We start from the raw sequence: 27,090 nt of genomic DNA on the forward strand, positions 1-27,090 counted from the left end.
CGGGCAGCGTCCACTAAAGTGATAAAATGACCAGTATAAAATGATTGCGCAATCAATCTACCAAGTAACGGGCTAATCTTCTTTGGTCTACCTTGTTTTACGTTAATCTCAATTTGATTCTCTTTGACAATTTTGCCAATTGTCCTAGTTGACATGCCCATTGCCTTAGAAACATCTCTATAAGATTCCTTAGCAATAAGTTTTGCTAAAATATCCATCTTTTTAACATAAGGAATTGGTCTCATTCTACTTTATGCAATAATCTATGAGTAATGGGAATAATGTACAAATGTTGTTTAGATTAGTTACGAATTTGAGGAAAAAACGATATTAAATAGGAAGTAAACCTCTTTGTTAATTCAATAATGATATTTTAGCTGAAGAAATTAGGTTGGGCCACAGAAAAAAAAAATGGGTCGTTTGAAAATATTTAGGACACAAATTTTGAAAATGGGACACTTTTCCAAAATGGATCAGTGCTTTAAAAATAAGACAGCCAAGGAAATTTAGGACACTTATTTAGGACAACTATTTGGAAACAGGACAAGGATATTTGTAAGGGAACCTTTTTGTCCGGTCAACTTTTTCAGGTAAACTTTTTCAGGTAAACTTTTTCAAGTCAACTTTTTCAAGTCAACTATTTATGCAAAAAAAGATTTTCACGCTATAAAAAAAAAAAAGAAAAGTTTCTTCTTTCAAAATTCAAAATGGCTACGCCTATATTTTTAACACGATGCCATGTTTGCAATGATCATGATTTCTCCAGTAGGCGCAAATGTAGAGATCATTATAAATTAAAGCACTCTATAATCATTAAAACAGCAAATCAAGGAAGACCACCCAAAGAAACAAATTTGGATTTCATTGAAAAAGTGAATTTCAATTGTCCAGCATGTTCATGGTATTTTAAGACAATCAACGAACTTGGTAGCCATATCGATTTACATATTAAAAATCAAAATTATGCTGAAAACTCAAACTTCAAGGAAGACTCAGACTCAGACTCTAAAGACTCAGACTTTGAAGACTCTGAAATGAATATGAACCAAGAAGACATTGTTACTGTATCAAATTCTGTGCCAATTTTCAAATCCCAACCAGTTCTAATGGTAATGGAAGATTATAGACGCAACCATGATGAAGCCTTATTACATGCATGTCAGCGAGCCAGTGATTCTGAAGAAAACAAAAATCTGGCAAGATATGCTTTAAAAAGTTTAAAATTAGAACCTTTTTCCATCATAAACGAAGATGGAGAAGAAGAAAACGCTCTCGCACATGTCAATGTCATTACTAAGGCTTCACAATCAAAATCGTCATCTATTATACCTATTACTCCAATGAAAAGATCTGCAAACGAAATGGAAAAAATTACCTTATTCTGCAACAATTGTTCAATAATCAATCCTGTACCTTTATACAAATCATTAACATCACACGCTCCATATCCTAAACTCTTTGATACACGAAATTACATTGAATTATCTGATGATTTATGCCAGCTTTTAAATCAAGATTGGAAACTCTCACCTCAAATGAAGTTTGTTGCAGCACAGTTATTGGCAGGTTGCATATTACAAAACCAACTAAATAGTCAAGTTATTATTGCAAACATTGTCGAAGTTTATGGTCGTAAAAAAAGCGTTGATATACACCGTGAGCCCTTTGGTACTAAAAAAACAATCAACACTACCAACCTCGTTACCACCTCCTGTTGTGTCTAGATATGATAATGTTTACCCCGTCACCTTAAATAGTCAACATGGACCTAAACTTGTCATTGGAACTCAAACAATGAATTATTTGGTAACATCCTTTGTCCGTTTGGACAAGGAAGAAAAACCAAGTGTGGGGGCTGTATCAACATCATTCAAATTGGAAAAATTAGAAGAATCTTTGTCAACAAGAATTTACATCGATAAGTATGTCCTCAACAAAGCCATGAAATTAGCAGAGAATAAAGACGCTAAAGCTGTGACAAATTATAATATTTTAGACCAGTTAAGACAGGTAAGCACACATTTTAAGTCACCTTCAACATATTATTTGTGTCGTGCGTCTGGGTTTGTAACTAGAACGCATCAGTGCCAACCGTACTCTATCTTTACATTATCAAACTTTGATCGTGGTCGATGCCCCTCTGCCGAAATATTCTCAAGTATTGCTGATAACGTTTTGCAATTAGGTGACAAGGGAAGATTGCATAAGAGCGTAGTGGAAAATGGCTTGTCAAGTGGTAATAAAGAAATCGAAAAAGTCATCAACGAAATTCTCAAGCTTTATGGCGATAATAGACAGTCTATAAGTATTATTGGAAATACTGAATTGAATCCTCTTTTGGAAAAATTGGCTGCTTTTCACCAATCCTACATCAATTCAGCAAATGATTCAGTAGCAAAGGCTATTACCGACTCATTTCAATTATTCAAAAAGTGAAAATACAAGTATAGACTCATGAACATTGTTGAAGAAGATCAAACACTATGATAAAGTTAAATTATATTACATATGCAATGAGGGTTATTTGTTGTTTAAGCTTAAAATGAATGAATAAAAAAAATTTTAAAGCTGTTCAAACGACCCATTTTTTTTTTTTTTTTTTTTTCGTGGCCCAAGCTAATTTCTTCAGCTGTAAATGATTTAAAATTATAAAAAAAAAGGTGTTTTTGTTAAAAACAAAAATAGATTAAGAAAAAAAAAGATTATGCAGTGAAATGGCTAAATCGTATAAAATGACATAATCACTGTCGAATTGAACATTTATGCGTGTAAATGAGGTTAAGAAGCTATAAAAATAATGTAAATTTTATTGATGTATCTTTATTCATTTATGTTGTGCACTAAGGAAAGCCAAAAAATCAGAAAACATTGCCACACTTTTGAGAGTCACTGTAAATATAAGCGAGGCCACTTTGACCAGTACTTCATCCGAGGAAAACTCATCCAAAAGAGCCTACCAAACACTTGGGGTGCTAATAAATATCACTGTTATAGAACAAGCTCTGGATATAAGCATAAGTAATATTATAGTAGATGAAGTACATAATACAGGATAAAATATAAGCCTGAATATAAAATAAAACTCTGTAGATAACATCTCGTAAATAATATAAAACTTATTGACATCCAATCGTCTAGATGTATCAATTATAAGGCATTGTATCATTTCTGAAATATTTAATTTTATAACCCTGACAAAGAATTCTTCAGGTCGTCTTTGATCCACTGAAATAGACATAAGGAGCCTATAATCAGATCAAACAATTTGAATCTTAAATCAGACTATTATAACACCCAATAGATAATTCATATAAATCAGTAGCTTGAAGCAACAATACGTATATATCTGAATACTAACACTGTTTCATGACTTATCTTTTTTATTTCTTTGATTTAGGATTCATTAGTATAAATACAAGCAGTAGTTGTGTAGACACAAAATAGTCTTTATATCATTCTTTTTACAATGAATAAACATGTCTCTTACTATACTTCCTATTGTTTTCTCTCTCTTTTTTTTTCTTTTTATTCCTTCTTTAAATCATACCATCACATCGTCTTTGTTTTGAAATCTAGTCGTCAGCTCTTTTAGAACACATATTCTTATATCCCAATATTATTTCGATTTATATATAATCTCACCACACCCCTCAATGATATATGGCGTTTAACAACTTTAATAAAATCTTTTATTATTACTACTACAGAAAAAAAAAGCATAATTAAAATGATATGATTATGTACACAAGTTATTGATTGACTGTGAATGGACAAAGTCGCTTTCTATTTTTTGTGCTGCTAATAAGATCTCTAAACATCTCCTCATTCATACCTGCACGCATGTTTGCCTTTAAATTAGGAATATCATTTGCTAATCTACAATGATTCTTGTATAAATGGTGAACAGATAAAAGGTCTTCACAAGTGGCAACATATGCTCTGAGTTGAATAGCATCTCTAGGCATACTTATGCTACAAATTTCAATCATTACATAAAGTCCAGAGTCAAGCAAACAAGTATAGTAAACTGTCACAATCAAGCCTATAAAAGCAAGTTTAATTAGAAGCCCAAAAACCAGCTTTAGCAAGAACTTACCAACAGCATGAACACCAATCACTCCTTCATAGAAATTGTTGTCAATGGATTGTTTAGAAAATCGACCAATTCTAATTAAGTCCAAAAGACTCGCATATATATCGTCTTTTGTATCTTCTCCCTTTACTTTATCCACAGTAACAGGGCCATTCCAAACAACATTGTTCAATATTCTTCCTACAAAGTCTGGTCTTTGAGTTGAACTGTTTATCTGAATATCACACCTGTAAATATCATTCATTGCTCAGTTCTTCGTATATTCAAATTCTTTTAAGTAATAGCGTACCATGAAGATTGCTTTCCTGAATCAGGATCTTCAATGATAGTGCGAAAAATAGAATCAACGTAAGTTCCACACAATGTTCTTTCTTGGATTTTTCCAGTAAATTTTGTTATTGGTATTCTTTCCGTACTAATGGAAAAAAAAATGCGTCAATACATAAGCAAAACGCGTATTATTTTTTGCGATACTTACAGGTTTCTTAGACCAATCAAAATGGAATCGACAGCAGTATCAACGTTTTCTGAAGTTGACAACATAATACGTTTAGAAGCTTGTCTTGATCCAATTTTTCTTTCGTTAAAATCCTACATAAGAGTCATGGTTAATTGCGCTTCTTGCCTTAAAGCTTAAAACAAATGCCTAAATTTACCTTTGCAATCAATTTCAACTCTCTTTCCAAATTTACATCAAGTGTTTCACTCTCAATGTTATATTTTATTTGGACGTGTTTTGTCAAGCTTTGAATCATATCAGCTTCTAAAACATTTTTCATATCTTCGCTTATCTGGTCTTTCTTTAAAAGCATAATATTGTCTAATGCTAGGATATCTTGTGCGTCTGTTTCTACCAGTAAACTGGTTTGACGATATTTTTTGGCAACCAGAACTTGATATTCTACCCACTTTTCTAAAACTACTTTTCCGTCAATAGCAAGACTATCTGCAGGAAGAACACGCTTATAATTCACATCGAACGATTGCTTATCATTATTTTGACGCTGGGTTGACTTCTTACGCGAAGATTGAAGTACTGGAGAAGTGTATATTATGCCTTTGAAGCTGTTCACAGAATTATTAATGGAGCCTATATTTATAGTTGAAGAGTTACTCGTTCTTATAAAAAAAAATATAGTTAGAATATTTTGTTTCTTGACACATAAGAAAACTCTACTTACGTTGCATAATTTGAAGGTTCTGACGATGAGGTTCGACACGACTCAGTCATGTGTGGTGGTATTTGAGCAAGATAGTTTTTTTTCATAGTCTAAATATCGTGTTAGTTTTATTTTTCTGCTTAATCTTTATACTTATTTTACTTACTTTCCAATCTTGTTTCCATTTGCTCGCTTTGTCATTAGTGTAAAAATCTAACTCACTTTTTAATGCATCAAACGCACTCTCCAAAGAGCAAATTCCTTTTTCAGCACGCTTGGCCTCAATGGCTTCTTCAAAATTCCAGTAATTATAGACAGTTTTTTCTAAGTATGACATTGTGAAGAGGAAGAAAATTTTATGGAATTATGAAAAAGGTGCGATTAATTCAGGCACAATTAATTCAGGCACAATTAATTCAGGAGCGATTAATTTGTATGCGCTACGTCATCGCAAATGACGAATTTATTATTTATTTTATCAGACTTAAAAAATTCCGTTGTAAGCAATTTTTAAACTTGTATTAAACGTGCCATTTTGGCTTGGTCAATACTTATAGCTGCCAAACAGTAGTACTGCATTACTCGGGTTTGGTATGACTCTACACGTCTTGTGCTCTCAAGGTCCTTTGGTTACTTGGCATCTTTGATGCTTGGGAATCATAGATCTGACTTACGGGGCAGCTTGCAGCAATGTTGAATAGAAGCATTTCTTGTTTCCCATTGCTGATTCAGAGACATCCAAGACTTTTTGTTTTTAATAACAAAGTTAGGCGGAAAAGATGTGTAGCTGCGTAGCCATTGGTCTGACATGGAAGGTTCTGTAGTTTGTTATCGATTTCGATTTCGATTGGGAACTATGGGTCTGACTTACGGGGCAGCTTCCAATACAGTTGAAAAGTGAAAATATGATGTATTCGTGCACATAGGTTCATCCTGTATTGTTACTTGTCATCTTGAACTCTTGTTACATACAAGACGGGAAAGAAAGATACTATGCCACTCAGAGATTAATACAGACTATTGTTTTGGCTACTGCTTTATAAGTATTGTTCCAAGTCAGTTTGGTATCCAGGCTGAAGAGGTCAAGTATGATGTTATGCATTTTTCCTTAAAATCAGAATAATCCATTAACTGTGTCGCATCACTCTCACTTTATTTATAGGTTTAGAAACGATTATTCTTGGCCAACTTGAAATCCTGTAGTGCAAGAAGAGTGATCTTGGGTAAATACCTTTATGATTTGGCCGATTTTCTGCGATTGGTTCAAATGCCTTAAATTCAGTAAACGTCTTGGAAAAGAGTTTGAATAGCGAATCCATTTAAATTTATTGTTTATGTTGATTTAAAAAAAAAAAAAAAAAAAAAAAAAAAAAAAAAAAAAAAAAAAAAAAAAAAAAAAAAAAAAAAACTACTACCCTTTGAACGTTTAAAAAACTGCCTTTGTGTGATATTATAAAATAAAAATAATATAAAGACAAAAGAAAGTCAACGAGAGCGAACAATAGTTCTAAAGTCAATTATTTTATTTATGAATTCAAATTGATGGGGTATTTATAAGAATTGTTAAAGAAGTCTGAGATAAGATGTGAGTCAGAAAAGTGTTAGTTAACGACTGAATAAGGTATGTTAAAGATAATGAAGTATTAGTAGCTTTAATATGATTTGATGAAGTGGATCAAGAGAGATTCAGGGGAATCTAGATAAAATTCCTTATATAATTTTCTGATCCGTATGGTTAATCATGAAACATGACATTATGAGTCAGCTCATAACAGTCAAACTTTCAACTACATCACAAACAGTAACCTGTGGATCGTCATTCAACGAGGTCCAAGATGTGAGTTTTGTGCTCCTCTACGAAAAAGGTAATCAAAAGCTTTCTCAGAAAAACTAAGAGGTGACATTTTGTTCAGCCCAGACAACATAAATTATTGGGTCAACTGTACAAGTAATATCATCACTTTCTGAGAGAATTATGATGCCTCCCTTCGTCTCCCCCCTCCCGTTTATTTTGTTATACATATAAAATGTATGCATGTATGTTTGGTTGGTTGGCTGGTTGGTTGGCTGGATGATTCATGATACGAATAGGCAAATAGAAGTATATCTTTATGATAACATATTTTATTATTATTATTTAATCTTAACTGCAGTCCAAAATGCACATTCATATACATACTTTAACATACCTTCAGGGTTTGAAGTATATGTAGTAGATATAGTGCTTTCCTTCTATTTAACAATAAATACATAAATACACTTAAAAATATCAGCTATATCAATTCCTCTTTACCTTAAATTCAAATCCAAGCTTCTTAGCTACTTCTTTTACTTGATCAAGACTTAATTCAATTGAAGAATCACCAGAACTAGAGTCTTCAAAATGATATAATAAAGGACCTATATATTTATATAATATAAGTAATATCCCAATCTACAAAAGCACACACACACACACACGAATTTATCTTACCAATATTAATCCATGTGCCATTGTCTTTTAATGCTTTATATATGACTTCCATATATTCTATAATATCTTTAGCTGTGTCAATGAAGAAGCAGGTCACAATAGAATCCCATGCATTTTCTTGTTGTACGCCTTGATAGACTTCAATAAAATCACCTGCAACCATCGAAAAATCGACTGAAGGAGGCAAATTGGCAGGCAACACATCTGGTATCAAAATAGGTGATAGTTGTTGTGCATCTGATTTGATATTAGAGAATGAATGAATAAAAGGATAAATTTTGTATTGATTTTCTTCCTTGATTCTATTAAGAATAAAATTGGATGCAAATAACTAAGACTAAAATGTTAAAATTTAAAATGAAAAATAATGCATCTAGGAGTAAATATTTCTTTTTTTTTTCTTTCTTTCTTTCTTTCTTTCTTTTACCATATAATATGAAAATTCATTGCCTTTATATGTATGTATGTATAAAAGAGTTTAATATACGTGTATTCATCTTATTTATCTACTATTTATTTACCTTGGCAGCTAAATCCTATAAAATAAGAGACAATGTCAATCAAGCTTCTTTTAAATAATGTATGCTCAGTTTAGTTTTTTACCTGCTTTAGCTATATCAAATGCTAATCTACCTAAGCCTGCTCCAGGTACTAATATGCGAATCTTACCTCTATTAAAAGTATAAGTTATTTTTTCCTTAAAAAAAAACAAATAAATCAGTAAAGCTTACTTTTCTTCAAAAGATGTGTCTTTATAAATTTCATTCAATTCTTTAATAATAGGCTCATAAGTGGCTTTACGTTCCTTTTCTCCCTATTTATTGCAATATATAAATATATACATGCATTCTTCGTCACTTTTTTTTTTTTTTTTTTTTTTTTTTTTTTTTTTTTTTGCTTCCTACCTCTTTTGACCAATCTCTTACAAATTGTTTTAACGTACTTCTCACTTTATCCATATCCATAGGAGAAACAGGAGGTCTACCATTTAATTGTTGTTGTGTGTTCTGAATCGAAGTCAAAGGTGCATCAACAAACATGGTAGCACTTTTAACAATCTCACGAAGAAATATCATATTTTGTTCAATACAAACATCGACTTCGTTTACTTTTTGCAAATAGTTGGGAATGAGTTGTTTATGATGTTCTGGTAAAGCAAGATAATCGCGTCTCTTTTTATGATTATGATTGAGAGAATGACGTTTATAGTAAGCAAGTGCAGTAATAACTTTGATTAGGTGTAATTTTTCTGACTCAATAGGATCTTCTACTTCGTGAAAATGATCATGTTGGTGATGATCATGGTTATGTTGATGTTCCATGCTATTATCAAGCAGAAAAAAAAAAAAAAAGAAAAATGTTAAATGGGCTTCTTATTTTATTTTTTTATTTTTTATTTTTTTTTGAAATTTTACGGTTGAGTCTAAAAAGCCACTTCTCCTTGTGGAATTTGTTGACCGGAAACTAAAAAGTGAATGCATTTAGACACACTAACTGGTTTTTTTTTTCCTCCTTCTCCCCTCCCCCCACACAGATATACACTCTTTACTTTTTCTTTTTTCCACATCATAAATAATGAACTACAGTCGAGGTGGTCTCAAGCAACTAAACATACTTCAAAACCGTTTTTCTTTGTTGAATAATAAAAAGCTTTTGACTACAACAACTGTATTGGCGTCGAGATCTATGTCTTCACTGAATAACACTAATAGACGTCTACTTCAAACCAAAAACTGGCTTTCGACTTCCAACAACAACTATAGAAAGGTAAAAAAAGAAAAAACATGAGTATATTAATATGAAATATAACTCATTTTATTTATTTATTTATTTATTTATTTATTTATAGATGTCCACTGCTTCAAATTCTGTTTCAGGTGTTGATGCTGCTCAAGTAACTCATTACAATGTCATGAGTTTAAAAGCTTAATTTCAATTAATATTCATTTTTTTTTATTAGGCTGAAATCCTTACAAAGAGTAATTTAGCAGTTCGTGAAATTATTTTAAATAGACCCAAAAAATTTAATGCTCTCAATCTCTCCATGGTGAAAGCTATTACACCCCAACTCCAAGTAAATTCTTACCGAGACCGAGTTACACATAACAGTGCTTTAACACTTTTTTCTTTTGTAGGCCTGGGAAAATTCAGATTTAGCAAAAATAATCTTGCTCAAGAGTTCTGGTGGAAAGGGATTTTGTGCAGGGGGTGACGTAAAGAGTAAAAATCCTAACAAATTTTACCCCACAGATAGTATATACTAACAAAAAAAAAATTATTACAGCTGTTGTTGATTTAGCCGAGAAAGGTGAATTTTCAACTGCCACAAAATTTTTTGAAGAAGAATATCAATTGGATCATTTAATTGCTACTATGGATACTCCTTTTGTGGCTATCATGGATGGTATCACAAGTAAAGTACACACACACACAAAAGCTTGTTGCTTTGTTGGTCAATTAAACTGACTTTATTTTTATTTTTTTTTTTAGTGGGCGGTGGTGTTGGTCTCTCTGTTCATGCCCCATTCCGTATAGCTACGGAAAATACCTTATTTGCTATGCCAGAAACAGGTATTGGCTTTTTACCTGAAGTAGGGGGTTCTTTCTTTTTATCACGTCTTGATGGACAATTAGGTACTTACTTGGGTCTCACTGGTAAACGTCTTAAGGGTCTTGATGTATTATATGCTGGCATTGCCACACATTATGTTCCTTCTTCTCGTTTATCTGCCCTCGAATCTCGTCTTTCCGAACTCGAAAATGCAACTCATGATATGGTAAATGATGCTATTGAAGAGTTCTCTGATGAAATCACACAACCTTTTAGTTTAGCAGGTGAGACTCGTAAGGCAATTGACCGTTGCTTCAAGTACGATACTATCTCTGAGATTATGAACCAATTACAACAAGAACCTGACTCTGAATGGAAACAGGATACACTTAAATTAATGAACGCTGTTTCACCTACTTCACTTAAAGTTACCCTTCAACAGCTTCGTTATGGTGCTAGTCTTAGTTTAGGCCAATGCTTCAAAATGGAATATCATCTCGTTCAAAAATTCTTACAAGGACATGATTTCAAAGAAGGTGTCAATGCTACCTTGGTCACTCGTTCTAAACCTCAATGGAATCCTGCTAACCTGGACTCTGTTGATGATACTCAAATTAAAGAAACTTATTTTAATGCACCAAGTCCTAGTCGTCTAGAATTACTTAGTTCTCGTGATTTTAAACATTATCCCCATCGTAAATACATGTTACCTTCTGAACAAGATATTAAACGTGTTGTGACAGGCGAGGCAGTTGAAGTCGGTAATTATGCCCTTACACGTAACCAAGTGATTACTCATTTTAAACATAAACATGGTCTTTTACAAAAACTTAATGATGTTATGGATCGTAAAACAATCGAAAAAGATCAAATCTTGAAATGGATTTATTAACAATAATAAACAGAAAACAAAAAAAAAAAAAAAGTTACTGTTTGTTAACTATTTCTTGAACCATATTTAGGATGTCTTGTCTATCGTAACCCAATAATCGAGCAGCTGAAATAAGAGCACTAAGACTTTTCATAAATAGACTACGACCTGCTTCTTTAAGTAATGGATCTTGTGCTACAGGAGATTGGGTACCGGATAGAGGATAGGCACCAGGGAATTGTTGTTGATCTTCTTCTTCTTCTTTCTCTTCTTCTTTTTCTTGTTGTTGAGCTCTTAATCTTGATACAGCCTTTGGTAAAGGATTAATTTGTGTCATACCTAATGAAACATGATTACGATTCATAGAACGTTGTTGTTGTTGTTGCTGTTGTTGAGGTAATGATGCTTGTAACATATGAGTAAGTTCAGAAAGGGCAGCTGTGTGAGCGTCCATCAAGTTGGGTACACTAGGCACAGTAAACAATGGATTATAAGATTGATCATATTCTTCCTCCAGTTCTTGGTTCATTGTTAATTGACTTGTGCTATGCTGTAAGGCGTCCATTGATTTCAATACACGCTTTGGCGTTTCATTGGGTGTTAATGTACCTGGATCTTGAGACCATCGAGTATAATAGTCATCTTCAGAATCATCGGATTCCTTTATTGTACTATTATTATTATCCCCTGTTGGATTCCTTTGATAGATAGTATTTTTTGTTTGTAAAGAACCTTCATCACTTGACCAGTCTCCCCAATAATCTTCAGGTGCTTCTTTATACCCCTTTGAATTCTATAGAGAAAATGAGTTTGTTATTTATACATGTGTATATAATTTAGCTCTTCTTCTTCTTTACTTGTTTCTCATCTTACATCACATTTGTCTGCCATTGTAAATATTTTTTTCGGTTGCTTTGTACGAGTAACACGAGTTAAAAAGATACGTTCAGCGTCTTCAAGTGTCCTTGACCAATTCTCAAAGATATCCAACCATTCCTCTTCAGTTACTCTCTTTGTATTATGATATTTGATGTCAGAGATATCACCACTACCATCTTCCAAGATGAGGACAATAATAGAACGAGGTACAAATTCGAGAACTGCTTCAAGCGTTTCGACATCCTTGCGTTTGTAGTAGATGGGGGCCTGATAGATGGTATCAGCTGATGCAGGATCACTAAACAAAGTTTCAATTTGTTGCGCACAGTCATCTTGTTGCCATTGAACGACCTTGTTCCATTCAGATGATTCCGGTTGTCCATTTTCCAATAGCAGTCGAACTCGTTGTCGTAAGAGTCGTGACGAGATGGGTAAAAGGGCAAGGAATTGATGTTGATATCTTTTTTCGAGTGCATTATAAGCTACTGAACGTACAATGTTATCGTTAGCATAGTTATCAATAGCTTCCATTTTTATGTGAGAAAATAATAATAATAAAAAGAGGTTAAAAACACACACACACACACAAATAATGAAAAATGCGGGAGTATAAAGGACTTTTAAATTTTTATTATTATTATTATTATTATCAACATCAATAACAATTAAAAAAAAAATGGCTTCATTGTAATGAGATATTTACTTACTACAAAACAAGCAATTATTATTATTATTACATAAATATTTCTTTTTTCTTTTTCTTTTTTTTTTCCTTTTTTATTCTTTAAATAATTAAATAAAGGTCTATCATCATTCTAAATTTTTCCTTGAAGCAATTCACGTACAAGTGATTTACCATAAAGACGGAAGGTGTTATAAAAGGTAACAAAATCAACCGTAGAGAACATGAAATCAAACATGCCAAAGGGTAACATAGCAGGGACCCAGCCACGAGCATATTCAAGAGCCCAAGCACGATCAGGGATACGATAATGTTGTGCGTCACCACGAGCCAAGTGATGCATTTCACCCGGCTTATAGACGGCTTTGTCCAAATCACCAGCATAGGCAGCCCATTGCTCACCTTCTAAGATAATGAAATAATCATCCGAGATATAACGACCTGTATGGCCCTCTGTACCTACAGGTGTACCGAAAATGATGACATATTCCGTAATAGAGGCGTGTAGGATCCACATTGAACCCATAGCACCACCTGCATTATTGAAAACCCATTCCTCTTTAAGTGTGATATGACCAGGATACTCCTTTTCTAAATCCTCTGCAATATGTGTAATCATCTCGTGTGTATCTTCGCTGTATTTAGCGATATTACGTTGTGCAATCTCCTGAAGTTTATATTGATCAAAGATATACCATCTATGTTTGATTTGGTCCAAGCCAACAAAAATGGCAATAAAGAGGGTCAGTACAAAAAGAAGCTTCATAAAGCAGCTTTTACTTTTCTTCTTTGTGCAATTCTCACAGCCTTTAGCCATTTCTTTAAAAAAAACAACAAAAAACAAAATACAAAAAAAAAAAAAAAAAAAAAAAAAAAAAACAAAAGATTTTCAAATTTTTTTTTTGTTTTTTTTTTTTTTTTTTTTTTAATTAACAATCAAAAGCGGAGTTACTGACAGCTGTATAACACCTTATTTTTTTTTTTTCATCTGCTAGTCAATCCGGTGTTATTGTTATACATGATATGGCGCAAAAAAAAAAAAAAAAGTTTTATTAAATGATGAAGCTTATTTATTATTATGTAATGACTGAATTTTTATTATTCTTCTTTTTTCAATGCTGATTTTGCTGCCTTCTTTTTGTTCTTCTTCTTCTTCTTTTGTTCTTTCTGTCGTCGTTTTAATGCAGCAACCGTAATATCTTTACCCCATTCAGCGGCTTCTTCAGGTGACATTGTAGGAGTTGGTAAAACACGATGATATCGAAGTGTGCCCGTAGCTTGGTTTTTAAAAACAGACTGTTGCAATCTTTGCTTCTCTTGTTGAACCTCCCATTCATTTCCAGGTTGATATTCGAGAGATTGACTGTGTCCAGCAGGTAAAGGTACAAAGGTTAAAGCGGTCATTGTATTATTTGGATATCGATTTGGAAACAAGAGGCAGTCAAGATCGATACCTGACTCTTCACATGCCTCTCGAGTCCAATAGGTGCCATAGGTGAGATGAGAGAGACGCTTAAATTGGACGGTCACCAAGATGATCAGCAGAGTCCCTACAATGAGTTTGAAACGGGGTATAAATAAAGTAGGAAGAGTGACGGCTAGTAAACCAATTCCAAAGTAAAGGGCACCTAGTAAATCCGATAGAGACCTTTGTTGATCTGTGGTGGGGATAAAACGAAGTCCAATAAGCCATATCCACATACCTGATAAGAAAAATATAAAATCATCCCCAAAGAAGACTGCATTGAATTTTATCTGACGTTGTGACAGGAGAGCGGTGAGGCCAACTAAGCCAAGACAGATAAGAGTACAGGAAAGTGTCAACATAGGCAACCAAGTATTGATAACGATATGAGAAGAATAACCGGTCAGTTGTGACCATATATGAAAACCTGTATGTTGAAAATACAATTGAATAGATGATTCTTGATGAGATTTTGTATTAGTTGGTCTTGTTTCAAGACGATCATAGACATTAGTTGAGTATTTGTACATCAATTCATGAACTTGCTTGATTTTTTTTGAAAAGGAAATAGGCTCATAGCTAACTAAGGTCTGATTTTCCACTAAGAAAAAAAATAATAATTTATATTAGTTATCTTTTGGTGCTTTTTTTTTTTTTTTTTTTTTTTTTTAAGAAAAAAATAAGAGAGAGAGAGAGAGAGAGAGAGAGAGAGAGAGGGTCGTTCTACTTACGTTGTATATGGTAGGATGATTCTACAATCCATGATGAGACATGTGTTCCTGCACTTAACATACACGTTACTTCTTGTTGTTGATCCTCTTGATAGACTGGATGACTAATTAACGTACATCTTCTTGCGTGTTCTAATCGAAATCGCTGATTAAGAGATTTCCAACTTAGCGTCGTATCCTTTGATGGCGTATTCTCTTCTGTTAATACTTTCAGTGTCCAATAATCATTTATATCTTCGATGAGCTTATCACCATAAGCTGTTACCTCACTATGATCCCTCTTAGCTGAGAGTTGAGGTCTGTGATTGTGTGAATGTAACTTACGAGTTGATGCTACATGTTCCAACCGAATACTGTCCATGTTATGAACATATTCAAGTGGTTGAGAACTATTCCAGAGCTGGTTCGTTTTGTGAACAGTCCAGAGGTTGTTCACATCAATATATGGGTAGAGTGTAACCTCTTGTTGTTTGGAACCCCCTTTTAAACTCTTTCTATGAGAATGAAGATAACCTCCAACTGTGCCATCATGTCGAATAACGATTTGAGAGCCATAGGCAATAGGAGATTGCGTTAGTTCAGTTTCTGTACCTACCAAACTATGTTTAAGATGAGGACTAAGTATGAGGTCGTGGTCACCTCTGTTTGGTATTAACCAGAAATGAATCTGAAAAATAGTCAAGTAGATCAAGAAAGGTAATAGAGTTATCGTTATCACTTGAATGAATAAATTTTGAATACTATCTTTAATCTTGTTATATTTGTTACAAAGTTGATTCCATGTGTTTAGGAGGATAGATGTCAAAAGGATAGGAATAGATAAGAGTCCTGTCCATTTAGAACTCATTGCACAACCAATCATTATACCTGTCATCATCATTTGCTTTCGAGTATAGAAACAAATAGCCAAGGCAGTAAAGAACAGCATATAACTATCTGGTGTAACATATCTTGATTGTGTAATAATACCATTTTCAAAGACGAGCATGATGGCTGCAAATGTAGCAGTGAAACAAGAATGCCCTATATTTCGAATTGTTAAATAAGATAAAGGAATTAAAAGTGTTCCTAAAGTAGCAGAGATTTGACGTAAGATAACAATAGGAAATTCAAGAAAAGGTCTATGCAAGTAACATAAAAATAAATATAATAGTATAAAATGTATAGATCTACATAACAACACTTACTGTCCAGCATAAAGGAAAACTTCTTCTTGATGATACCCTGCCAATCTTGCAATAAAATAGGATACTAGACTAGACAATGGTGGCATTTGTCCAATAAAAAATTGACCCTTTAAATACCAGTTTATTTGTTTAATTGTTTCCAATTCAATCTCTGTGATATAATTTGGCACATTTAAATTGATAATACGCAGGTAAAAGGCTAAACAAGTTAAAACAAGTATCCAAACAAGATCTGTTTGTTGATGTGAAGACTTTCTATTAATGTCTTTAATAAAACTTGTTTGTTGTTTAATAAAAAGCATGATAAAGGGGAAAAAAAAAGAAAAGAAAAGAAAATATATGTATATGCATACTATATACATGTGTATATAATTTTTGTTTTGTTTTTTTTTATGATATGCATTAAAGATATGTGTCAGTAAAAACTACAATAGTTTAAATAGTAAATAAACTTGACATGACTAGAGTTATTTCTAGATATAATTGTAGATCTTTAATCTCTAATATACGATACGAAAAAAAAAGGGGGAGAGGGGCTCAAAAGTTATAAAAGACAAGTAGATTTAACTAGTTCATAAAATAAGTCTTTTGAGAATAACTTTGCATAATAAAAAAAGGAACTATAAAGCAAAACTAGTTTTACGCCAAAAGCTAAAAGTAGGCTTAGAATGAATGACAGCGATAATGGTTAATACCATAAGATACATTTATTATACTCTTTGAGCAGATTCATACAAATATTGATTATTTGACAAAAGAAAACATGACCTTCTTGGTTTGTTACGGTTATTCTTTAATAAACTCTAAAGAATTAAATGGCTCCTATTCCATATTAAAGAAACAGTGTTACAGTAAAGCTACAAGAGGAAGATAATAATAGTAATGTATGTATGTATATTTATATATGCATATACATTTCTATTCCTTTTTTTTTCTTATTTATAATAGGAAAAAGCCTCTTCATCATCATTATTAAAATTATTATCATCGCTCTTACTACTAGTTTCTACCTTATTGATAGAGTTAACCATTACAACAATTGATCTTGTCAAATACTATGCAAAAAAAATATAAATACACATATACAATAATATTATATACAAGAACAATGTAAGTATGCAATAAAATATTACAAATATATACATGTATATTTATATATTAATTTTGCACTTTTATATACGAGTTTTAAGAGTAAATAAGTGTTTTATGTAGAAAGGGCTATTAGTATAAAGGTTTTTTTTTTTTTTTTTTTTTTTTTTTTTTTTTTTTTTTTTTTTTTTTTTTTTTTTTTTTTTTTTTTGCTTTCAACAAGGATATAGTTCTTTTTTTTTAAGAGGCTGAATAATAAACTGGGTTTTTATATAATTGCTTCTTAGCCTTATCAAAAGCTTCATTTTAATGGCCTTTTATTTGATAATATTTATGTACTTTTTATTATTATTATTATATCAACTAAAATAAATATAGCCTAAAATAAGTGTGCCCGCTCCAGTAATTGTGCCTATCATGTATTGTAAAATCTGTAACTTGACTCCCTCCATTTGCTTTTTCAGTGCTAGTATTTCCATTTCAATTTTATCATTTGTTTGTTGTAATCGACTATGCTGTTCTACTGTTTCATCACGAACACGCCCTTTATCCAGGTTTAAATCTAAGCGAACACCTGCATGACTACGAACTATTTCTTCACGTAGTGTCTTTTTTAATTTTTCAATCTCTATCTTTAAACGTTCATTTGCTGATTTAACTTCTTCAACATCACGTCTTTCTGTTTGTTGAACCTCTTGTTTTAATTTACCAAAATCTTCTTTATAACGAGAAATGGTCTAAATATCAAGCTACATATGAGATATATGTTCTTTATTCTCGAGAAGTATAATTTTACAAAGTATACCTTCTCTTGTTCTGCTCTACTGACAAGATCGCTGGTGACATTAAAAGTACTAGAAAAATCAAATTTCTAATAATATTAGAGAGCGGATTATACATGTATATATTTTCTTTTCCAACTTTATATTACCTTTCATCAACTACATCATCCAAGGCATGAATAATTGTTCTAGCCTGACTATTTGAAAACCCTTCCTTTTCAAGCAATCGAGCAAACCTTTCAGCATCAAAATAGGGTATATTTAGCCTCTGTCCTGTTTTTATATTAGCAGCTCTTGTCCTTAGCCATCGTGTAGATGATTGCTGTGTAGTATATAATCGTTGATAATCTAATATAATAAAATTTAATTTTACATGGAGGTTCAAGGATTTATTTTTGTTTTTATTTATTCATTTATTTATTTTATTTTTTTAACTTGCTTACTTTTAATTAACTTGAAGACATGATCCTTACATTGAAAGTAATTCATTATAAAAAAAAATAAGATTATAGTTCTTTTTATTTTTATTTTTTCCTTTTTAGCCTTATTTTACGTCATCTTCCCCTCTTTATTTTTTATTTTAATACACTACATTTTCGGTCTCAGGTCTGGTTATTATAACGTTTCGATAGTTCATGCTTATTTTATTTAACAAAGTATTAAAATAAAAAGAGATTGCATTAGTTTCATATCAAGTATAATTGCAAACATATGTTTTATTTCTTGCATATTTAGAGTCGCTATTGCATGCAAAGTATCCTATTCTTCTCTACCGCTTTTTTCTTTCTTTCTTTCACACACACACACACGCACTCTCTCTCTCTCTTCTCTTGCTTTCTTTTAGCTTATTGCTATATCATACATTTAGAACGACTTTCTCTCTTCTTCTTCTTCTTCTTCTTTTCCTTTTTTTTGTCTTCAAAGGAAATATCTAAAACCGTTGTTTTGTAATAAATTGTTTCTTGAATGTTATTGCTTCTTTGCTAATCGTCTCTCATTCAATGTTTCAGGACTTAATACCGAAAAGTCATCATCACGACCACTGTATAAAGCGTAATAACTATCTTTATATATTTTAGGATCTAATGTTATATCTGGACTGTTTTCACGAGTTCTTGCTGTTGTAACTGCACAGCTACAAAATAAATTATCATGTGTTATTACTGAAAAATATGCACAGGAACTATCATCTTCTTGAACTGTTGTTGTTGTTGTTGTTGTCTTGTTACAGCTAGAAGTTTTATGTAAAGTGCTTTTGTTGCTTTTTTCATAATGAATAGTTTGTGGGTTTTTATCCATCCTGCTGTAATATTTATTTATTTATTTTTTTGATAAAAATTTGCTATATTCACTTTGATAAAAAAAAAAAAAAAAAAAAAAAAAGAACCTATAAGAATATAAATATTATGTACGTGCATATAGATATTTATTTATAGTTTTTATTCGTGTAATTTGTATATACACATATCTATAAATGTATACATATTTATATGTGAGTGAGTGTACATATTAATCTATATATTGAGAATAGATAGTATTTTCATTTTTTATTTTTTCCCCCAATCAATTTGTGTATATGTAAATATCTCAGTGTATATACTACTACTACTACTACTACTACTACTACCACTACTATTATTATTTTACATGTTTAATTTGGTTGATCTATGTGAGCATAAAGTGTCTAAATGATACTAATTGAATCTCCCAGGTCAGTTCTACAAAATGATGATAATAAAAGGAAAGAAAAATAAAGAGAGGGGGGGGAGATAAAGTGAGGGAAGAGGTGAAAAAAATAAAAATAAAATAAATTTAATAATATGGAGAAACTGAAGAATGAAGCACTAGCTCCATGTTCGTTGTCAAATAACGAATCATCACAACCAGCTTAGAACCAGAATTTACAATAGAAGAGGAGAGCTTATTATGGTATATAACCTGATTTGTGGAGAATACTGAATATTTCAGGCTAACGGATAAGCTCATGTGAAGCCATATAACGTGAGAGAAACGAGTACGGTTTAACAGGTAACTAGTTTAATAGAAAGGAGATTGGATCAGTAACTACGAGAGGAAGATACAAAGGATGATGCTTGTGTAGATAACTAACTGGATGAGATATAGTAACTAATATTCGGAAGGATACTAAATACATGCTCAGTATTTACTACCTAGTAGCTTCCCAAGACGCCAACAGAGGACACAAATTCGATTGACAAAATGACATGGACACCCAAAGGATGCGATCTATATTCTAATAGGGACGACATACATTCAATAATTTAGTATTAGGAGCAGTACAATAATTATTAAGATTGACTATGATGGTATGGATTATGTTCAATAAAATAAAAGAAATAAAAAAGAAAACGAAGAGAGAAAGAAGACGAAAGAGAAGTATAGTTTGAGACTGTCTATTCAATGTAAGAATTAAACGATAAGGATACTATTGCATTTAAATAACTGCTTATATTTTATACGAATGAATCTTGAATCAAAGGATTAAACATAACTATAAAAGAATATGTGCCATAAAACTGTGTTAGTATTCAAAGAATATGTGTCTTGTTGATTCAAGATACTGATATTGATCTATATGGATTATCTATTGGATGTTATAATAATCTGATTCGAGTTTTAAATTGTTTGATCTGAGTATAGGTTCCTTGTGTCTATTTTATTGGATCAAAGGCGACCTGAATTCTTTATCAAGGTTATAAAAATAAACATTTAGAACTGATACAATGTCTTATTTAAACATAAATAGCATGTCATAAAAGAAAACGAATGATAATAGTCAAAAGGGAATATTAAAATGTACAGTTAAAAAAGCATTTTATAACTTGAAGAATATAAGATTAGGAATTAGGGTATAAATAATTAAATATTAAATTGAAATACGCTTCTGTAAAAAGAACAAATAAAATAAAATAAAATAAACAGCTTGTTACTTTTGATAATAAAACCATGACTTAATTCTTTCTCGATAACTCATCTTTTGCTTTTCGTCACTTATATTCGTCGTCGTTTTAATAAGCTTATTATTACTTTTTGATTGCTTCTCTAAATCTATTTCATCATCGTGATTTGAAGAGGAGGATGAAGGTGTTTGCTCTGTATCTCTTCTTATAAAGGTCAGCCAAGGGATATGTTTTTTATATTTTTCATAGTCTTGCTTTATATCACTTGCTGTTGTTACATCTTCTTTTGTTATTATTTTCTTATCCTGTTTTGGTTCTGTCATAGGTATTATTATAGATGATCCTGACGCCTCCATAGATCGGATACCTTCATTAGATGAGCAACTCTGACTATCTTGTTCTGGATGTACAACATGATGTGTGTAATATTCGTGTCGTGTTGGTGGTGGTGTTGGAAAATACTTGTAGTATGCATTCGCCACTGCAAAGACAGCATAGATAACTAATCCTAAGCCCAAGATAACCATAAAGAACTTACCCCCACTGTTATTAGCTAATTTACTAATTGCAGCTGCTACCATATTCTTATCACCCGATTCATTAGATTCTGCTAATGAATCCCAAAAGAAACCTGAGACAGTACCAAAGAGTGCTGCACGACCTCCAAATCCAATACGACCAAAGAGATGTACAATACGGGCTTCCCATGGACGAGCTCCGGGTTCACTTGTCTTGAGGTCCCTAATAAAATTACCACTAATAGCATTCACCATTTGTGTTATAAAGGCAATAAGAAATGCAACACCCAAGAGACCAATACCTGCTTTACCAATCGTGTTATTGGTCCAGCTAGCGGGAAATGTACTACTGGAAGCAGATTTTTGTTGCTCTTCATTTGTTTGAAAGATCATATGGATAACATAGTATCCATAAGCTGTGTAAACACAGCCGCTGACAAAAGGAGAAAGTCGATATCGAAAGAAATTCTTTTTAGCACTAAAAGAAGCATCACTGCCTTGACCTGTGATTGCTTCCCAAAATCTACATATAGCAAGAACATCAAAATTAATTATATAATTTTTTTTTAAGTATATACATATATGTATATATAAATATATATAACATACCTCCAAATAATATATAGAATAAGACCAACAGCCATAACAATTAAAATAGATCTACCAATTGAAGGAATACCACCTAATAACAAGAATGCTCCCTTTGTAAAAAAAAAAAAAAAAAAAATACATAAATACATATTATATATTGATATGTGTAATATCTGCTCTTACCTGAGGTGATTCATTTCCTTGACTACCATTTGGGGTCCAAGCGCCTGTCACATTTGTAATCGTCAATACACCAATACATCCATACACAACTCCTTTTGCGATAAACCCAATTCTGCCAATCCATTTCAATGTGGTTTGATATTTCTTACGTACTCCGCCCTGATAAAACTTTAGATCCTTGTCAGCAATAATTCTACCTGTCTCAAGAGCTGCTGGGGCAGAGATATTAGAACCTGGATCTATAAAAGAGGGCAATGGTGTTTCACTCTGTTTTTGTGAATGGTGACATAGAGATCGAAAGCTATGTCTTCTTCGCTGTGTCCCAAGAGCTTTATCACCGGGTATAGACTGCGGTATTTCATGATCTAATGATGGGGATGGTAAAGTTATGTTGGATTCATTATGTTTTTTCGGTTGAAATAGTCTCATTAAACGTTTGATCATTATTCATATAACCAGAAAAGAAATGATAAACGATGAATTCTTCCATATACGGATATCATTGAAAAAAAAAAACTACAATAATAATGGCCGTCACTATGACGTTATGCAAACAAGCTTTAAATTTTTCTTCGTAGAAGCTTCAACTCATACACACATTAGGTTTATGATGTGTATTATATAAAATATTATAAGATACCTCATCTATTAATAATTTCGATAGATATACTTCCATAGTCTACCCAATTGGTAGATATTTAGCTGTTTAGTGTAATATGTAGTAATATTCTATAAATATTTTTTTATTATGTAATCAGCAGCATTTTATTTTATTTTTTATATTAATTTTTTTTTTCTTATTATTATACTTTCTCTTTTATCAGATTTATGCAATAAACAAGACTTGTGAAATTTAACAAAGCGAAAGCAGGTAACTGAACTTTTTTCGATCATGTAATTTGATTGGATAAAATTTATCCCCAATTAAACTCGACAAAATAATTTACGTGAAAAAAAAAAAAAAAAAAAAACTTTCACATTTATTTATTTCATTTTTTTTTTTAATAATAATAATAAAATGAAGGTAACGATTGCTTCGCGTAATCCGAAATCGAGCAAGTTCCCTATTACGTTAGAGCTTCCTGGAACAGCTGCTACACTTCATGCTACTGATATTAATAAAGCATTAGCTGCTAAATTCCCCGTTTATTATCCTGAACGTCAACGTTTGACGACTAGTGACAAAAAGCCTCTGGAGACTGACAAGACACTTCAAGAACTAGGCATCGATGAAACAACAACTATTTATTTCAAAGATTTAGGACCTCAAATTGGCTGGCGTACTGTCTTTTTAATTGAGTATGCAGGTCCACTCTTTATTCATCCCATCTTTTATTACTGTTCTAAATGGATCTACGGTAATGCCGTCCACCATTCAGACATGCAGAAATGGACTTATTATTTAGTTTTGGCTCATTTTTTGAAACGTGAATTGGAAACATTATGGGTACATCGATTCTCACACGGTACTATGCCCTTCCGTAACGTTTTTAAGAACTCGGCTCATTATTGGTTGTTGTCAGGGGTTAATTTGGCCTTTTGGGTTTATGGACCTTGGTTTGGTCAAGGAAAGAATTTGGCTATTCGTAATGATGTTTGGTTATTTGGATGCGTTGCTGTTTGGGCTGTAAGTTTGAATTAAGATATTATACACATCTATTTTTTTTTTCATTTACTGATTTATCTTTTTTTCTTTTTTGGGGTTGGAGGATAGTGGGCTGAAATTTCGAATTTGATCACACATATTACTCTTCGTAACTTGCGTCCTCCAGGAACTCGTGTTCGTGCTATTCCTTATGGTTATGGCTTTGATCTTGTTTCTTGCCCCAACTATTTCTTTGAATTTGTTGCTTGGACTGCTATTTGTTTTCTTACAACAAGCTGGAGTGGTAAAATAAATACCCAAAAAAAAAGAGTTTTTTATTTAACTGACCATTTTTTATTTTATTTTTTTTTTTTTAGCATTTTTGTTTAATATTGTTGCTACTGGTCAAATGTATGTTTGGGCTATTAAAAAGCACAAGAATTATAGAAAAGAATTTAAGGAATATCCTCGTAACAGAAAAGCCATGTTTCCCTTTATTGCATAAAAAAAAAATACATATTTATTATATAATTTATTGAAAAAAAAAATAAAATAAAATTTATTTTTTGATAAGATATCGTTCTGCTACATCACCAAACTCATCTAGGACGTCGCGAACTGATTTTCTAAAGGTAGCTGATTCTGTATCAGTACATTCCTTCCAAGAAGAGATGGACATACGGATATGGTCTTTACCGATAGCGTAATTTGTACCATAACCTTCAGGTACTACAGCACCAAAACCACCCCAAGCAAAGTTACCAGGAGATGTGTTAGAGGTAGATAATAGCCAATACTGAGAGCCCCAATAAGAGGGGTCCTCAAAGATAGCTGCATCCTCTGAAGCAGTTTCATCAGGTGTCATTTGACAACGGAGACCTAACAAATGACGATCCACACCCTGTCCATTCGTTGCTGCCTTCATATATTCCAAATGACATCCAATCGCTTTCTTTAAATAGTCCAACTTTTCAGTCATCTAATCATATCAACGACATGAATATATATACGTTTGAATTTATTCATGTGTATGGATTTTTACCTTGATATCTTTGTCTTCCCATTTTTCTGTAAACGTGACTGACTCAACTGAACATGAACGTACTGTTTCAGTACGACCTGCTAAATACTTTCGAGTTGATGCAGACTCATACGTTGGACATGGTTTACGATAGAGACGATAATAGGCTAATTGATAAGCCATTTGAAGCCATCCATCAGGACTGACGCTTGCTTGTTTCATCAAATTAGATCCATAATCATAATAATGTAACAGAACACTATCTAGATTAGCAATAAGCTTGGAAGCATTTTGTTCAGCTGTACTAATGCTCTCAGCTAACTTGGTAGATACCTGCCATGCTAACAACTGCGGCTTCTTTAAATTTTCAACTCTAGGAATAGACGTTGTGTTCTCGATAGATTCACTAAAAAAAAAAAAAAAAAAAAAAAAAAAAAAAAAAAAAAAAAAAAAAAAAAAAAAAAAAAAAAAAAATTCCTCATGAGAAATATATATGTATATATAATATACATGTTTACAAAAAAAAAGTTATATGTACCGTTCCAAGATGTAGTCGACGATACGAGATGGAATAACAGCATCAGCTGGAGAATGCTATAAAGAGAAATAATAAAAAACATCAGCGATGATTGTGTATCTCTTTCACTCAACAGCCAAATAATAATAATGATCTATTTCTTTCTATTTATATTAATAATATATACCTCTCCGTTAATACCAGCTCGTCCGTTATTTTCAACAATAAACTGTAATGCTTTATCAAACCAACGATTATGTCCATTTCTACCATGGAAAATATTACGATGAGATAAATCAAGATCTAAAGGTGAACTATAATCGTCCAAACAAAAGACAAATAAAGAATCATCAATATCCTTTAATGACTTGGCATTTCGTGGTTGCTTTTCCATTTCTTCACGAATCTAGATGCTTAACTATTTTAGTAACACCTTCTTTTATATATATATGTGTGTATGTGTCAAGTATTCTACTTTACTTGTCCCCAAGTATCTCGATGTTCAGTTGTAAGGACGCCAATAGGCGCCTGAAGCTGATCCATCCCTTCTACTTGTTTTACTACATCATTTAATTGCCTAGTAAAATACATATATTAAAACAAATTGCTTCTTTTTTTTTTCTTTTCTTGTTGTTCTCCTTACTCTTTAAGTTGCTGAACAGAAATAATTTCACCCTTTTCACCAATGACGTCAACATGAAAGATTTGATCCTTATAGATGACATTCACATGTTTTGCTAAACAGGGCCATTGTCGAACGACACGATCTGACCCTGTGGCAGCTATACGACTTGTTCCAAACATACTCTTGAGTTGATGCATACAGAAGGGTTCACCAGATCGAGTTACATCTGGAGCGATCAATTCAGCATTGACCTTATTTGAATAATCGACAAGCCAAAAGAGTAAACGAGCCGAACGCTCCAGTTGTCTATCCGTCGTTTGACCCTCCTCAGGGGTAACTACAGTTTGACTAACATCAATTGAGTCACGAAATTGATACCACCAGTTGACATTGATCAAGGTAGGCGCACGATACTCAAGGTAAGCCTTTTGAAGCCAAAGACGATCCAGCCAATTAAGTCCAAGAGCAGTCTCTTGACGGTCCAGATCAAGGAGACGTGATTGAAGGCTCTCTGCTAGTCCACCCTTTTTAAAAAATCGATCTATTTTATGAGCTGCTTGCTTATATTCGACACTGGAAAGAAGTGGTAATAGACTACGTTTATAACGATTAGAAGTAGACTGCAAAGAAGGAATCGGAAGAGAAGGAATCCTGGCTTGGTTAGAGAAAGTCTTGTTAGTCGCTGTTGAATACGTGCGACAATTGAACGAAATTCTATAGTTAAAAAATAAAAAAAAAATAAAATAAAATAAAAAAGGGAGGGAAGGTTTATTTTTATTTTTTCTATATCAGTGTAAAAAGCAAGTGTAGAATATTTACCCTGAACGTCGTAATAAGGCAGACATTAAATTACTATAAAGAAATATGTATATAAAAATATACTCTTTTTTTTTTTTTTAAAAAAAAAAAAAAAAAAAAAAAAAAAGAGGAAAGGTGAGAAAAAAAAAATAAAGAAAATGTTTACAAATTTCATGTGATTTTTTTTTTCTTTTCATTAATCATTTTTTTTTGATTTCTTCTGTACTCTTAAAAATTAACCCGGAAAAGTCAATTTCCCTAATTGTTTATTGACAATAGCTTTCAGAACAATTCATCTAGTATAGTTTCAACCCCTTTGAATAGATGCAGCAATACATAATCTAGACTTTAATAGTGTCCTGTAGTAG

The 27,090-nt window shown here is 32.2% G+C and overlaps 12 protein-coding genes across 12 annotated transcripts; 4 read left to right on the forward strand and 8 right to left on the reverse strand.

Moving 5' to 3' along the window:
- Positions 1 to 476: 476 nt before the first annotated feature.
- BX663DRAFT_542965 (uncharacterized protein) lies at positions 477 to 2,436 on the forward strand (the record flags this gene model as incomplete). Its single annotated transcript, XM_051530830.1, has 2 exons — positions 477 to 1,566; positions 1,595 to 2,436. The coding sequence occupies exons 1-2, from the start codon at positions 708 to 710 to the stop codon at positions 2,434 to 2,436; spliced, it is 1,701 nt and encodes a 566-aa protein (XP_051382930.1). The 5' UTR covers positions 477 to 707.
- A 1,306-nt stretch (positions 2,437 to 3,742) lies between these two features.
- BX663DRAFT_55896 (uncharacterized protein) lies at positions 3,743 to 5,618 on the reverse strand. The gene is made up of 7 exons (XM_051531831.1): positions 5,420 to 5,618; positions 5,275 to 5,363; positions 4,750 to 5,183; positions 4,572 to 4,684; positions 4,383 to 4,508; positions 4,097 to 4,320; positions 3,743 to 4,042 (listed from the first exon to the last, which is right to left on the reverse strand). The coding sequence occupies exons 2-7, from the start codon at positions 5,279 to 5,281 to the stop codon at positions 3,750 to 3,752; spliced, it is 1,197 nt and encodes a 398-aa protein (XP_051382931.1). The 5' UTR covers positions 5,282 to 5,363; positions 5,420 to 5,618; the 3' UTR covers positions 3,743 to 3,749.
- A 1,768-nt stretch (positions 5,619 to 7,386) lies between these two features.
- On the reverse strand, positions 7,387 to 9,048 carry BX663DRAFT_434331 (N2227-like protein-domain-containing protein; the record flags this gene model as incomplete). Its single annotated transcript, XM_051523062.1, has 8 exons — positions 7,387 to 7,485; positions 7,547 to 7,653; positions 7,727 to 8,057; positions 8,154 to 8,176; positions 8,248 to 8,262; positions 8,330 to 8,397; positions 8,458 to 8,540; positions 8,632 to 9,048. 8 exons carry the CDS (start codon positions 9,046 to 9,048, stop codon positions 7,387 to 7,389), a joined length of 1,143 nt encoding a protein of 380 aa, XP_051382932.1.
- Positions 9,049 to 9,185: 137 nt separating this feature from the next.
- On the forward strand, positions 9,186 to 11,197 carry BX663DRAFT_508989 (ClpP/crotonase-like domain-containing protein). Its single transcript, XM_051527558.1, has 6 exons — positions 9,186 to 9,493; positions 9,576 to 9,620; positions 9,687 to 9,800; positions 9,862 to 9,946; positions 10,011 to 10,139; positions 10,217 to 11,197. The coding sequence occupies exons 1-6, from the start codon at positions 9,302 to 9,304 to the stop codon at positions 11,167 to 11,169; spliced, it is 1,518 nt and encodes a 505-aa protein (XP_051382933.1). The 5' UTR covers positions 9,186 to 9,301; the 3' UTR covers positions 11,170 to 11,197.
- Positions 11,198 to 12,620, reverse strand: BX663DRAFT_472564 (uncharacterized protein). Its single transcript, XM_051524179.1, has 3 exons — positions 12,027 to 12,620; positions 11,518 to 11,919; positions 11,198 to 11,415 (listed from the first exon to the last, which is right to left on the reverse strand). Exons 1-3 carry the CDS (start codon positions 12,556 to 12,558, stop codon positions 11,204 to 11,206), a joined length of 1,146 nt encoding a protein of 381 aa, XP_051382934.1. The 5' UTR covers positions 12,559 to 12,620; the 3' UTR covers positions 11,198 to 11,203.
- A 151-nt stretch (positions 12,621 to 12,771) lies between these two features.
- On the reverse strand, positions 12,772 to 13,568 carry BX663DRAFT_508999 (ERG2/sigma1 receptor-like protein). Its single transcript, XM_051527559.1, has one exon. The coding sequence runs from the start codon at positions 13,524 to 13,526 to the stop codon at positions 12,843 to 12,845; it is 684 nt and encodes a 227-aa protein (XP_051382935.1). The 5' UTR covers positions 13,527 to 13,568; the 3' UTR covers positions 12,772 to 12,842.
- Positions 13,569 to 13,749: 181 nt separating this feature from the next.
- Positions 13,750 to 17,123, reverse strand: BX663DRAFT_568981 (Dolichyl-phosphate-mannose-protein mannosyltransferase-domain-containing protein; the record flags this gene model as incomplete). Its single annotated transcript, XM_051532108.1, has 4 exons — positions 13,750 to 14,775; positions 14,906 to 16,026; positions 16,093 to 16,291; positions 17,090 to 17,123. The coding sequence occupies 4 exons, from the start codon at positions 17,121 to 17,123 to the stop codon at positions 13,808 to 13,810; spliced, it is 2,322 nt and encodes a 773-aa protein (XP_051382936.1). The 3' UTR covers positions 13,750 to 13,807.
- Positions 17,124 to 17,540: 417 nt separating this feature from the next.
- On the reverse strand, positions 17,541 to 18,452 carry BX663DRAFT_531078 (uncharacterized protein; the record flags this gene model as incomplete). The annotated part of the gene is made up of 4 exons (XM_051530355.1): positions 17,541 to 17,918; positions 17,987 to 18,035; positions 18,113 to 18,236; positions 18,407 to 18,452. 4 exons carry the CDS (start codon positions 18,450 to 18,452, stop codon positions 17,541 to 17,543), a joined length of 597 nt encoding a protein of 198 aa, XP_051382937.1.
- Positions 18,453 to 18,557: 105 nt separating this feature from the next.
- Positions 18,558 to 19,254, forward strand: BX663DRAFT_509007 (uncharacterized protein). Its single transcript, XM_051527560.1, has one exon. The coding sequence runs from the start codon at positions 18,711 to 18,713 to the stop codon at positions 18,912 to 18,914; it is 204 nt and encodes a 67-aa protein (XP_051382938.1). The 5' UTR covers positions 18,558 to 18,710; the 3' UTR covers positions 18,915 to 19,254.
- Positions 19,255 to 20,910: 1,656 nt separating this feature from the next.
- On the reverse strand, positions 20,911 to 22,618 carry BX663DRAFT_568989 (uncharacterized protein; the record flags this gene model as incomplete). The annotated part of the gene is made up of 3 exons (XM_051532109.1): positions 22,177 to 22,618; positions 22,012 to 22,103; positions 20,911 to 21,925 (listed from the first exon to the last, which is right to left on the reverse strand). The coding sequence occupies exons 1-3, from the start codon at positions 22,603 to 22,605 to the stop codon at positions 20,911 to 20,913; spliced, it is 1,536 nt and encodes a 511-aa protein (XP_051382939.1). The 5' UTR covers positions 22,606 to 22,618.
- A 576-nt stretch (positions 22,619 to 23,194) lies between these two features.
- On the forward strand, positions 23,195 to 24,266 carry BX663DRAFT_551818 (3-oxo-5-alpha-steroid 4-dehydrogenase-domain-containing protein; the record flags this gene model as incomplete). The annotated part of the gene is made up of 3 exons (XM_051531309.1): positions 23,195 to 23,803; positions 23,891 to 24,065; positions 24,139 to 24,266. The coding sequence occupies 3 exons, from the start codon at positions 23,195 to 23,197 to the stop codon at positions 24,264 to 24,266; spliced, it is 912 nt and encodes a 303-aa protein (XP_051382940.1).
- A 513-nt stretch (positions 24,267 to 24,779) lies between these two features.
- BX663DRAFT_434254 (uncharacterized protein) lies at positions 24,780 to 26,103 on the reverse strand (the record flags this gene model as incomplete). Its single annotated transcript, XM_051523053.1, has 5 exons — positions 24,780 to 25,041; positions 25,321 to 25,376; positions 25,487 to 25,705; positions 25,780 to 25,876; positions 25,943 to 26,103. 5 exons carry the CDS (start codon positions 26,101 to 26,103, stop codon positions 24,780 to 24,782), a joined length of 795 nt encoding a protein of 264 aa, XP_051382941.1.
- Between the last annotated feature and the right edge of the window lie 987 nt (positions 26,104 to 27,090).

The sequence above is a fragment of the Cokeromyces recurvatus genome, assembly GCF_025118155.1.
Source record: "Cokeromyces recurvatus strain NRRL 2243 chromosome Unknown BX663scaffold_12, whole genome shotgun sequence".
In the NCBI taxonomy this organism is placed as follows: Eukaryota; Fungi; Mucoromycota; class Mucoromycetes; order Mucorales; family Mucoraceae; genus Cokeromyces; species Cokeromyces recurvatus.

Coding starts and splice junctions, on each gene's coding strand:
- BX663DRAFT_508989 (XM_051527558.1), top strand. CDS start 9,302: ATGAACTACAGTCGAGGTGGTCTCAAGCAACTAAACATACTTCAAAAC. Junction 9,494..9,575: donor CCAACAACAACTATAGAAAG/GTAAAAAAAGAA, acceptor ATTTATTTATAG/ATGTCCACTGCTTCAAATTC. Junction 9,947..10,010: donor TGCAGGGGGTGACGTAAAGA/GTAAAAATCCTA, acceptor AAATTATTACAG/CTGTTGTTGATTTAGCCGAG.
- BX663DRAFT_508999 (XM_051527559.1), bottom strand. CDS start 13,526: ATGGCTAAAGGCTGTGAGAATTGCACAAAGAAGAAAAGTAAAAGCTGC.
- BX663DRAFT_472564 (XM_051524179.1), bottom strand. CDS start 12,558: ATGGAAGCTATTGATAACTATGCTAACGATAACATTGTACGTTCAGTA. Junction 11,920..12,026: donor ATTTACAATGGCAGACAAAT/GTGATGTAAGAT, acceptor GGTATAAAGAAG/CACCTGAAGATTATTGGGGA. Junction 11,416..11,517: donor ACAGCAACAACAACAACAAC/GTTCTATGAATC, acceptor AAAAAGAAGAAG/AGAAAGAAGAAGAAGAAGAT.
- BX663DRAFT_55896 (XM_051531831.1), bottom strand. Junction 4,685..4,749: donor AGTTGAAATTGATTGCAAAG/GTAAATTTAGGC, acceptor ACTCTTATGTAG/GATTTTAACGAAAGAAAAAT. Junction 4,043..4,096: donor GATTGGTGTTCATGCTGTTG/GTAAGTTCTTGC, acceptor TTGCTTTTATAG/GCTTGATTGTGACAGTTTAC.
- BX663DRAFT_509007 (XM_051527560.1), top strand. CDS start 18,711: ATGCAAAGTATCCTATTCTTCTCTACCGCTTTTTTCTTTCTTTCTTTC.